Below are 13,200 nucleotides of genomic sequence, written 5' to 3' on the forward strand. Positions count from 1 at the left end.
GCCACGGAGCAGCTGGGCCCGTGAGCCATGGCCGCTGAGCCTGCGCGTCCGGAGCCTGTGCTCCGCAACGCGAGAGGCCACAACAGTGAGAGGCCCCCGTACCGAAAAAAAAAAAAAATTTTTTTTTCTTCTTAAATGGGATACAGAGTTGTAATGTAAAAAATAAATAGTTGAAGGTAGGGTTGGATTAGGTGCATTCCATTCTCAGAGGCATACAGATAACCCAAAGCTCTATTTTTTTCCCTCTAGAAAATAAACAATAACCAAGTATTGCATAACATGTTCATTTTAAGTGATATAAAGCCCCTCATAAGCAACCACAAATTGAATAAGGGACATGGAACTAATGGCTTCAGGGTGGTTTCTGCCTCCAGGTGCTCCCTGGGATGACTTTCTAATTGAAAGCCTAATGCGGGGTACAGCAGGGGACCCCTTGGAGAGCACTCATATGTGCTCCTTGCTCTGTGGAGACACAGAGGACTGGAGCCTGACTTGCACTGGTTAGAGCAAAAAACAACTGTGAACAGGTTCTGCTTCCAACAGGGCACATAGAAGGCAAGGGACTGGCTGAGTAATTCTTGGGGGATGGAGCAGGGGAGTGTGTTGAGGTGAGGTCAATCGACATGCTGGGAGAACATGAGTTTTTGCTGTAGAATGGATGTGGGCAATGTACGGGAGCTGGCATGGAGTGAGTCCTCTTGGGTTGCCAGGAGGATATAGGCCATCAAAGTTAAACTAGGCTAGAGATGGGCCACCAGATGTCCAGGGGCATAAAGTGGAGAAACATGAGAACATAATGTATTAACCAGTTTCTAGAGATGGCTTAAAACAAACAAATAAGCAAGGTAAAATCCTACTTCATATCCTTGCAATACTTATGCATGTGGCCTCACAATCCTTTACACCATGAGTAATAAAACTCAAGCTGAATTTTGAGTAGGAGAGACAGTTAAATCTCAATTTTAATTTTTTTTTAATTCAAAAGAAAAAAATTCCATATGAAATTTAACAACTGCATTACTATCTAAAATTTAAATATATATCAATATATATCCATAACTATATGTATATAGGTATAGATACAGATATATATACAGACCTTTGGAAAACAGACCTGTTTTGGTCTGTTTCTAAAGGTAGTTGAGAGGAAAATTTTAAGATATTCTCAAAGAATCTTGATTTGTCTCATGCTGTGATCCTGTTATTGAATAATAGTATGTAAATATTATTCTCTAGGTCTGTGTTTAAAGAAACATATAGAAAACAAAGACCTAGCATCAAAATATGCTATATGAGAGTAGACATGCTTTCTTATGAATGCTCATAACTGTTGTTTAATTCCTTACACAAAGTATTCTGGTATTAATCAAGGACATTTGTTATTTGTTACCCTGACTCACATGGTTTAACATTACTATATAAGAAAACCAGCTAAGTTATTGTATGTAGATTCAATGACCAGTTACATCATTAGGAGTATGAGCTGATCTGAAACTGAGCCACCTAAAATGTTTCCATGAAAGTTGACATTCAAAGCAGGTTATTAGTAAGTTTTAAAAAAGAAAAATTAGTGGAGGAACAACATTTTGACTAATACTTTTACTATCAATCCAGAAAAATGTAGATCATAAGCCATGCAAAACTGCTTTGTTGCAGTCTTCTCTTTCAAGTGTATGAAAGTATCAAGCACCTCAAAAGCAAAGAATAAGCAAGCAAGTAATGTCATGTTAGAAAAATGCATAATTTTAAAAAATATTATACTATTGAACTCTAGTCATCTTACACAAAAGTGGCAATCTTTTCTTAAATAATTCACCAAGACTCTGGGACAAGTGATGGAGTTACTGCATTCTGCATTCTTCCTTTACTTTCCAAAGGCTGAGATTATGAAGTTAGACAACATTGGTGTGCTTGCTTACCACGGGTCTGTGTACATCCCAGAATGCTCTCTCCTGACTATCAAGGATCTTTCTTTCAATCTTGTCTCTCTTCTTGTCCACTCTGTTAATATCATAACAATGAATAATAAGTAGTGTTAATTGTAGTGCCTCTCTGGACAAAAGGCCACAACTTGGACAAATCTTCCAAAAGACTCACAAGGACTCACTTTGCTTGTGCTTCTGCTTGCATAAAAATGAACTCCCACTTCCGAGCAAATGCCCTCTGCAGCCTGGCCAAGCTCTCCTGAAAAATATACCACGGTGAAGACATTCTGCTGCTCAGCTTTACTACTCCCTTCTAGTTTATCTACCATATATACTTACCAAAAAAACCCACAAATCAGAATTTCTAAAGGAGTAAGTGTACTTGGAATGATAAGTCATGCTCACTGAATGCAGCTAATACTTATATTGACAGTCATAGAGGACACAGGAAAACCTATTACAAATATTAATATTGGAGAATATAACTGAAAATCAAAAATACTAAACTTACCTTATATAAAAATGTGCTCAAGACTAATCCATTGCATTTTCCTGTGCTCATTTTACTGAGGAACAGGAAAGCAATACTCTCTACTACTGATTCAATCAGTCTATCCAGCTCCTGAGAAAAATGTAAACCCTCAGCCCCCTACTATCCACTTGTAGACAGTGCTTCAAGTTTAGTAAATCAGAACATAGCAACCATCTGAACAAACTGCATGAGATTAATTTAATCTGCTGATGTTGACCAACATAAAGGTTTTGCAAAAACCATTTTCCCAGTGTAAATGTTCTATAATTCTCTAAGCTTGGGTATCTTCATTATATATAGTCTCTCTCTCTCTCTCTCTCTCTCTCTCTCTCTCTCTATATATATATATATATATATATATATATATATACATATATGTGTTTTTACATTTAAGTCAATTTTAGCAAATAAATATGATTCCTCCTTCTTCTCTGAGTTTGTGTATTTAGAATTTCACTATCCTCAGTGTGAATGATGAGAGGAAGTAAGCAAGTAAGGGATATGTTAAATCAGTATGCTGCTCTTCCCTGGAAATCTAATCCCTAAGATCCATGAATGTAGAAAGTTAAGAGTGGCCAGAAATGACCACAGGCCTTATTCTTGCTCATTTTATACCTTTCTTTGTCAGGAAGTCCTTGGTACTTACAGCTTCATAGTCGGCTAGCTCCAGCCTTGCTTTGTTTTGCATTGTTCTTTTGCAGAGGTAAACCGCTGTAAGGGAAAAAAAATCAATCATTTCTCACCTGCTTATTTACATTGAGAGACTAAAAATAAAAATAGAGCATTATAAACCAAGACATGTTGGTCTTTGTCATTTTTCCCCAAATTGTAATTTTCTCTTTTTTTGGACAAAATAAATAATCTGTAACATCATTACTGAAATTCAAACATAGTGGTAATATAAAAAGGTGTTATAAGAAAATAGATATGTTTAGAAACTTGGTAAACATTTCCTTTATTTCATTAAATAGTTGTCACAATTTTAGCTTCCTCAAAATATACAGGGAAAAAATAAAGCCTTTTAAATAAAAGATCAAATGAATGTTAAAATTTGGATATACAAATAACATGATTTTTTAAAAAAGAATTGCATGAAGAGGGAATCACTATTTGCACATTCAATTATTTCTGTATTCTACTGTCAACTGAAATAATTTATTAATATAAACTGAAGGCTTCTTAGCATCTTCCTTGCTTCATTCCACAAGGATCAATCATCAATCAGTCATTTTGTCACTAGGAGAGAGGAGAGTATAACATCTGACCTAACTATAATCCAATAACCTTTTAATACCATTTTCTTTGAGGACTCTGTCTTCCCAATTACCAGGCAAAGTCCATCTTGGCAGAAGATTTACAGGATAAATGACAGACAGAAAGAGGATGTTGACAGCAGCATTGCCATCGAACAGTCAAATTTCTTCAGTGATTTCAGGAATATTAGTGACTCTCATGTTAATATCAAGACATTCAGAAGGGAGGAGACAAGATGTTGAAGTAGAAGGACTGGATCTCTCTCACAAAATACCCAAATCACAACTATCTGCAGAACAACCACAGACAGAAAAGACTGTAACCTACCAAAGAAGATATTCTACATCCAAAGACAAAGAGGAAGCCACAATGAGAAGCGGCGTTTTCACAATATAATCAAATCTCATACCCACCAGGTGGGCAACCCACAAACTGGAGAACAATTATATCTCAGAAGTTCTCCCACAGTAGTGAGACTTCTGAGCCAGACATCAGACTCCCCAGTCTGAGGGTCTGGCATCGGGAGGAGGAACCACCAGAGAATTGGGCTTTGAAGGCCAGGGGACTTGAGTGCAGGAGCTCCAAAGGACTGGGGGAAACAGACACACCACTCTTGAAGGGTGCACACAAGGTTTCATGTGCCCTGGCATCCAGGACAAAGCAGTGACTCCACAGGAGCCTGGGTCAGATCTACCTGTGAGTCTTAGAGGGTCTCCTGGGGAGGCACAGGTGGGCTGTGGCACATGGTGAGGGCAAGGACACTGGTAGTGGAGGGCCAGGGAATATTCATCAGTGTGAGCTCTCCAGGAGGCTGCCATTTTGGCACTGAGACCCAACCCCACCCAACAGCCTGCAGACTCCAGTACTGGGACACCTCAGGACAAACAACAGGGTGAGAACACAGCCCCACCCATCAGCAGACAGGCTGTCAAAAGTCGTCCTGAGCTCACAGCCTCTTCTTAACACACCTGTTGACATGGCCCTGCCCACCAGAGGGACAACATCCAGCTCCCCCCACCAGTGGACAGGCACCAGTCTCTCCTACCAGAAAGCCTACACAAGTCCCTGGAAGAACCTAACCACCAGGGGGCAAACACCAGGAACAAGAGGAAGTACGATCCTGCAGCCTGCAGAACAGAGACCACAAACAGAAAGTTAGACAAAATGAGATGGCAGAGAAATATGTTCCAGATGAAGGAACAAGATAAAACCCCAGAAGAACAACTAGGTGAAATGTAGATAGGCAATCTACCTGAAAAAGAATTTGGAGTAATGATCATAAAGATGATCCAAGATTTCAGAAAAAGAATGAAGGCACAGACCAAGAAGATAAAAGAAATGTTTAACAAAGAGGTAGATAATTCAAAGAACAAAAAACAGAGATGAACAATAAAATAACTGAAATGAAAAATATACTAGAAGGAATAATTAGCAGAATAAATGAGGCATAAGAACAGACAAGTGAGCTGGAAGACATATTGGTGGAAATCACTGCCATGGAACAGAATAAAGAAAAAAGAATGAAAATGAATGAAGACAGTCACAGAGAGCTCTGGGACAACATTAAATGTACCAACATTCACATTATAGAGGTCTCAGAAGGAGAAGAGAGAGAGAAAAGGACCTGGGAAAATATTTGAAGAGATAATAGGAGGAAACTTCCTTAACATGGAAAAGGAAACACTCACTCAAGTCCAGGAAGCACAGAGAGTCCCATACAGGATAAAACCAAGGAGGAATATGCAGAGACACATATTAACCAAAGTAACAAAAATTAAAGGCAAAGAGAAAATACTAAAAGCAACAAGGGAAAAGCAACAAATAACATGCAAGGGAATCCCAATAAGGCTATCAGCTGATTTTTCAGCAGAAACTCTGCAGGCCAGAAGGGAGTGACATGATATATTTAAATGATGAAAGGAAAAACAACTATAACTAAGAATACTCTACCCAGAAAGGCTCTCGTTCAGACTTGAGGAGAAATGAAAAGCTTTACTAACAAGCAAAAGCTAAGAGATTTCAGCACCACCAAATCAGCTTTACAACAAATGCTAAAGGAATTTCTCTAGGCAGAAAAGAAGAGGCAACAGCTAGAAAGAAAGAAACAAACAAAATTACGAATGGGAAAGTTTACCAGTAAAGGCAAACATACAGTAAAGGTTGGAAATCATCCACATACAAATATGATATTAAAACCAGCAATCATGAGGAGAGCACAAATCCAGGATGTTGGAAATTCATTTGAAGAGACCAGCAACTTGAAAAAATCATATATATATATATATATATATATATATATATATATAGCTAAATAAAAACCACATGGGAACCTCACAAAAAAATCTACAATAGATACACACACACAGAAGAAAAAAACATAATAAAACACAACACTAAAGATACTCATCAAATCACAAGAGAAGAGAACCAAATAGGAAGGGAAGAAAAAAGACCTACCGAAAGAAATCAAAAACAATGAACAAAATGCCAATAAGAACATACATATAGATAATTACCTTAAATGTAAATGGATTAAATGCTACAAAGAAAGGCATAGACTGGCTGAATGGATACAAAAATAAGACCTGTATATATGCTGTGTAAAAGTGACCCACTTCAGATCTAGGGACTCATACAGACTGAAAGTGAGGGGATGGAAAAAGATATTCCATGCAAATGGAATCAAAAAAAAAAGCTGGAGTAGCAGTACTCATATCAGACAAAACAGATGTAAAAATTAAGACTGTTACAAGAGGCAAAGAAGGACACTACATAATGATCAAGGGATGAATCCAAGAAGATGACAAAACAATTGCAAATATATGTCACCCAACATAGGAGGATCTCAATACATAAGGTAAATGCTAACAGTATTAAAGGAAAAATCAACAGTAACAGAATAATAGTGGGGGACTTTAACACCTCACTTACATCAATGGAGAGAACACCCAGACAGAAAATCAATAAGGAAACACAATAAGGCCTTAAATGACACATTAGACTAGATGGCCTTAATTGATATTTATAAAAAATTCTATCCCAAAGCAGCAGAATACACATTCTTCTCAAGTACACATGGAACATTCTCTAAGATAGAACACATGCTGGACCACAAAGCAAGTCTCTATAAATTTAAGAAAATTGAAATCATATCAAATATCTTTTCTGACCACATTGCTATGATATTAAAAATCAACCACAAGAAAAAAAACACAAACACGTGGAGGTGAAATAATATGTCACTAAACAATCAGTGGATCACTGAAGAAATCAAAGAGAAATTTAAAAAATAGGGGCTTCCCTGGTGGTGCAGTGGTTGAGAATCCGCCTGCCGATGCAGGGGACATGGGTTCGTGCCCCAGTCTGGGAAGATCCCACATGCCACGGAGCGGCTGGGCCCATGAGCCATGGCCGCTGAGCCTGTGCATCCGGAGCCTGTGCTCTGCAATGGGAGAGGCCACAACAGTGAGAGCCCCATGTACCGCCCCCCTGCAAAAAAAAATACTAGAGACAAATGACAAGGAAAATATGATGATTCAAAACCTATGGGGTGCAGCAAAAGCAGTTCTAAAAGGAAAGTTTACAGCAATACAATCTTACCTGAGGAAAAAAGAGAAATCTTAAATAAACAACCTATACCTACACCTAAATCAATTAGAGGAAGAAGAACAAACAAAACCCAAACTTAGTAGAAGAAAGAAAACATAAAGATGAGAGCAGAAATAAATGAAATACAGACTAAGAAAACAATAGAAAACATCTATGAAACTAAAAGATGGTTCTTTGAAAAGATAAACAAAATTGATAAACCTTTAGCCAGACTCATCAAGAAAAAAAGGGAGAGGACTGAAATCAATAACATTAGAAATGAAAAAGGAGAAGTTACAACAGACACCACAGAAATACAAAGGACCATAAGACACTACTACAAGCAACTATACACCAATAAAATGGACAACCTAGAAGAAAAGGACAATTTTGTAGAAAGTACAATCTCCCAAGACTGAATCAGGAAGAAATGGAAAATATGAATAGACCAATCACAAGCACTGAAATTGAAACTGTGAATCACAACAAACAAAAGGTCAGGAACAAATGGCTTCACAGGCAAATTCTATCAAACATTTAGAGAAGGGTTAGCATCTATCCTTCTGAAACTATTCCAAAAAATTGCAGAGGAAGGAAAACACCCAAACTCATTCTATGAGGCCACTGTCACCCTGATACCAACACCAGACAAAGATATCACAAAAAAAGAAAACTACAGGCCAATATCACTGATGAACATATACACAAAAATCCTCAACAAAATACTAGCCATCTGAGTCCAACAATACCTTATAAGGATCATAAACCATGATCAAATGGGATTTATTTCAGGTGTGCAAGGATTTTCTAATATCCACAAATCAATCAGTGTGATACAGCATATTAATAATTTGAAGAACAAAAACCATATGATCATCTCAGTAGATGCAGAAAAATCTTTTGACAAAATTCAACACCCATTTATGATAAAAACTCTCAAGCAAGTGGGCATAGAGGGAACCTACGTCAACATAATAAAGGCCACATATGACAAACCAACAGGTAACATCATACTCAATGGTGAAAAACTGAAAGCATTTCCTCTAAGATCAGGAGCAAGACAAAGATTTCCACACTTTGTTCAACATAGTTTTGGAAGTCTGAGCCACAGCAACCAGAGAAGAAAAAGAAATAAAAGGAATCCAAGAGACCAATCCATTAGAGATCTAAATGGAATACTGGATACTATAAAACTCCTAGAGGAAGTAATAGGTAGGACAATTTTTGACATAAATCGCAGCAATATCTTTTTGGATCCACCTCTTAGAGTAATGAAAATAAAACCAAAAATAAACAAATGGGACCTAATAATCTTACAAGCTTTTGCACAGCAAAGGAACTATAAACAAAACAAAAATACAACCCAGAGGATGGAAAACAATATTTGTGAATGAAGTGACTAACAATGGGTTAATCTCTAAAATATACAAGCAGCTCATGCATCTCAGTATCAAAAAAACAAAGAACCCAATCAAAAAATGGGCAGAAGACCTAAATAGACATTTCTCCAAAGAAGATATACAGATGGCCAAAAAACACATGAAAAAATGCTCAATATCACTAATTATTAGAGAAGTGCAAATCAAAACTATAAAAAGGTATCACCTCACACTATTCAGAATAGCCATCATCAAAAAATCTACAAAGAGTAAATGCTGGAGATGGTGTAGTGTAAAGGGAACCCTCTTGCACTGTTGGTGGGAATGTAAATTGATACAGCCACTATGTAGAAAAGTGTGGAGGTTCCTTAAAAAACTAAAAATAGAACTACCATATGACCCACCAATCCCACTACTGGGCATATACCCTGAAAAAATCATAATTCAAAAAGACACATGCACCCCAATATTCACTGCAGCACTATTTACAATAGCCAGGACATGGAAGCAACATAAATGTCCATCAACAGAGGAATGGATATAGAAGATGTGGTACACATATACAATGGAACATTACTCAGCCATAAAAAGGAACAAAATGGTGTCATTTGCAGAGACATAAATGGACCTAGAGACTGTCATACAGAGTGAAGTAAGTCAGAAAGAGAAAAACAAATATCATGTATTAACACATATATGTGGAATCAAGAAAAATGGTAAAGATGATCTTACTTGCAAAGCAGAAATTAGAGACACAAACATATGGATACCAAGGGTGAAGGGGGGGGATAAACTGGGAGATTAGAATTGACATATATACACTACTATGTATAAAATATATGACTAATCAGAACCTACTGTGTAGCACAAGGAACTCTACTTGGTGCTCTGTGGTGACCCAAATGGGAAGGAAATCCAAAAAAGAGGTGATATATGTATATGTATGGCTGAGTTGCTTTGTTGTACAGCAGAAACTGACACAGCAGTTTAAAAAACTATACTCCAATAAAAAAAACAAAAAACAAACAAACAAAGTGGGCAGAAGACCTAAATAGACATTTCTCCAAAGAAGACATACAGATGGCCAAAAAGCACATGAAAAGATGCTCCACATAGCTAATTATTAAAGAAATGCAAATCAAAACTACAATGAGGTAACACCTCACAACAGTCAGAATGGCCACCATCAAAAGGTCTAAAAACAATAAATGCTGGAGAGGGTGTGAAGAAAATGGAACCCTCCTACACTGTTGATGTGAATGTAAATTGGGACACTCCCTATGGAGAACAGTATGGTGGTTCCTTAAAAAACTAAAAATTGAACTACCATATGATCCAGCAATCCCACTTCTGGGCATATACCCAGAGAAAAGCATAATTCGAAAACATACACGCACCCCAATGTTCACTGCAGCACTATTTACAATAGTCAAGACATGCAAGCAACCTAAATGCCCATCGAAGGCAGAATGGATAAAAAAGATTTTGTACATATATACAATGGCATACTACTCAGCCATAATAAAGAATGAAATAATGTCATCTGCAGCAACATGGATGGACCTAGAGATTATCATACTAAGTCATACAGAGGAAGACAAATATCACATGATACCACTTATATATGGAATCAAGAAAAGTGATACAAATGAACTTATTTACAAAACAGACTCACAGAGTTTGAAAACAAACTTATGGTTACCAGGGGGAAAGGTGGTGGGAGGGATAAATTAGGAGTTTGGGATTAACATATACATACTACTATATATAAAATAGATAATCAGCAAGGGCCTATTGTATAGCCAGGGAACTCTACTCTATTCTGTAATAACTTATATGGGAAAAGAATCTGAAAAAGAATGGATATTTGTATGTGTATAACTGAATCACTTTGCTGTACACATGAAACTAAGACAATATTGTAAATCAACTGTACTCCAATATACAATAAAAATTAAATTAAAATAAACAAAATATGACCAACCAAAAACAAAAAAGTTATTCAGAGCCCTCTGGAAAGTCTCATTTCCAGAATATTATTGTAATTTTCTGTAACATATGGTATTTGAGTCTTATAGAATTCAAGATAAACTCTATCAATTCTAGATGCCAAATAAATCCATTGGATAAAGAGTATCAAATATCACTTTTTATAAGGCTAGCTCTGGGGGATCTCTTATAAATACAACTTTTGCACTAATCTGTACCACCTTCAGTTTTTGATAATGAAATCTAGCTGATATCAGTGAAGAAATAATTTATACAAAAAATCTGAGCCCACTGAAAACACGGATGCTATTTATTCAATTTCTGCCCTCTAAGATTTCCTGTATGAAAGTCATGGCAAAGGAGAGACCAACCTTGGGATGATGCTAATATTACTACAAACACTAAAAACCTAGGATAGATTTTAGAACACATCTTTCTATAATCTATTATGGTAATTTTATTTTTCTATTAATATTAGTAATTTTCATATGTAGATTTACAAAATTACTGATTTTTAAAATTATTAATTTTCATAATTTACAAAATTGAAAAACAAAATTGATATGATGTAATTTCCTAATTGGATATAATTTACACTCTCTCCTGAAGAAACAGGCCACCGTGATTTTAATAAAATATTTAAATTTTTTCAGCAGTTGGTGAAAGAGATTGTAATGTAAGTGCAACATTCCTGAGGGTATCTCCTCACGAGAGAAAGATGGAATTTTCTTAAATACCTAATTAAATAATTTCATATTTCCTATGGAATCACCTTTAATCAAATTTCAAGTCCCATCAGTCAGCCCTCCTCGCTATATATGCAGAAGGCTGCATCAGCCTCTACTTGTTTTATTGATTGTGGTCATCTAAACTTTGTTCTTTTCAAAATAAGACCCCTTTTGGGATACATATTTCTAACCTCATTAGGTAAACTAACGAATAAAGCAGGAGCAGAGTGATATTTTTAAGATGAATGTTCACTAAGAATTTATGCATCCTTTATTATAGGTAAATGCAATTTTCTTTAATTGTCTAGGAAACAAAATGAAGGTATGGACAGGCAGTGCCAGTTATAGAGTAGATGTTTCATATGTATTTGTTGAATGAGTGAATGAATGAATGAATGAATGTACAGGATATTTTCAGAAGGAGCTATTGAGAAGTTGAATTAATTCAAGTAATTTCTACTACTCTTTGGTAAAGAGAAAGAAGAGAAAAGATGAAGGCTGTATTAGCAGAGTAGGGAACACTCTGAAATTCTGTTGAAAATAGACCAAATATGGTCATGACTGGAATGGCCCAAACCTCACCAATCTAGTCTAGACACAGTACAGCATGTTGACAGGAACAGATGATACTTTTATTCTTTATCAGCAGAAAGTATCAGCATTGGGCTGATATGGATGAGGAAGGAGGATCAAACAGATGAAAAAGAGTTTTAAATCAATTCAATTTATCAAAGATTGAAAAAATGGGAGTACTTGGGCATAGTCAAAACTATGGCTCAGTTCAAGTCTTTTTGTACTGATCTCTAATTATTTAGGCACTAAAAGTGCCCTATGATGTTGTGTATGGACCTAGGCCCTGGTACAAAGTACGAATACTTTTCAATATAATGCTTGAACTTTTTTCTGTACTGTCAAATTATTGAAAATACCAATGAAAAAAACCATTTCTGCAGTTCTATTTAAGATGGTTCCCATTATCAAGGGTTCAACTTCAATTTAAAATGTAAATATATTGGGGCTTCCCTGGTGGCACAGTGGTTGAGTCCGCCTGCCGATGCAGGGGACACGGGCTTGTGCCCCGGTCCGGGAGGATCCCACATACCGTGGAGCGGCTGGGCCCGTGAGCCATGGCCGCTGAGCCTGCGCGTCCGGAGCCTGTGCTCCGCAGCGGGAGTGGCCACAACAGTGAGAGGCCCGCGTACCAAAAAAAAAAAAAAAAAAAGGAAATATATCTCTTTGCAGTACTTTTCTGGTAGACTATAATGAGATAATTTTGAGGACTTAAAGGGTCAACAAACAAGTAGTTTAATAGGAAGCTCTGCCACTAAGTGGAAGAAAGTTTGAGAAACCCTGAAGTGTTACTCTGGCTAAAATAGTTTTGTAGTAAAGGCATAGAATTTGGCTTAAATACAATTTAGAATTTAGATGGAAAAGTCGAAGTTTCTGGATCACATGTCTAATTGAATAGAAAGTAAACTCTGGCATTAGTATTTCCATTTAATTTCATAAAGCTCTAAATGTAGCAAACACTGATACTCATGACAAAAGGGTACAGAATTGTATCACAGAGGTCAGTGAGAAAATCACTGAGATCCTAATATCTAAATATGGCCAGGACATAAATATAATTCATAAAGACTAGAAATACAATTGCCAAGTAAATATTGGAAAAATATCCAACTTTCAACCAAAGGAATACAAATGTAACACATAGTATCATAATGCAACTCTTTTTTATCTTTTAAAGTTTACTTTGTGGTATAATAATAAAAATTCAGGCAAGTTTCACAGTCTTGTTTGTCACT

At 36.5% G+C, this 13,200-nt stretch overlaps 1 protein-coding gene across 8 annotated transcripts in view; it reads right to left on the bottom strand.

Moving 5' to 3' along the window:
• RGS7 (regulator of G protein signaling 7) overlaps positions 1-13,200 on the bottom strand; it is a 521,214-nt gene that overhangs the window by 92,254 nt on the left and 415,760 nt on the right. For all 8 annotated transcript variants that reach the window (XR_010839973.1, XM_067030613.1, XM_067030620.1 and 5 more), the window contains 3 exons: positions 3,104-3,168; positions 2,108-2,184; positions 1,920-2,001 (listed from right to left, as the gene is read on the bottom strand). Coding sequence is in view for 7 of the 8 variants with exons in the window: in XM_067030613.1 (XP_066886714.1) it covers positions 1,920-2,001; positions 2,108-2,184; positions 3,104-3,168 (224 nt within the window). In the remaining variant the exon portion in view is untranslated. The remainder of the gene's footprint in view (positions 1-1,919; positions 2,002-2,107; positions 2,185-3,103; positions 3,169-13,200) is intronic.

This window comes from Kogia breviceps, chromosome 1 (assembly GCF_026419965.1).
Source record: "Kogia breviceps isolate mKogBre1 chromosome 1, mKogBre1 haplotype 1, whole genome shotgun sequence".
NCBI lineage: Eukaryota > Metazoa > Chordata > Mammalia > Artiodactyla > Physeteridae > Kogia > Kogia breviceps.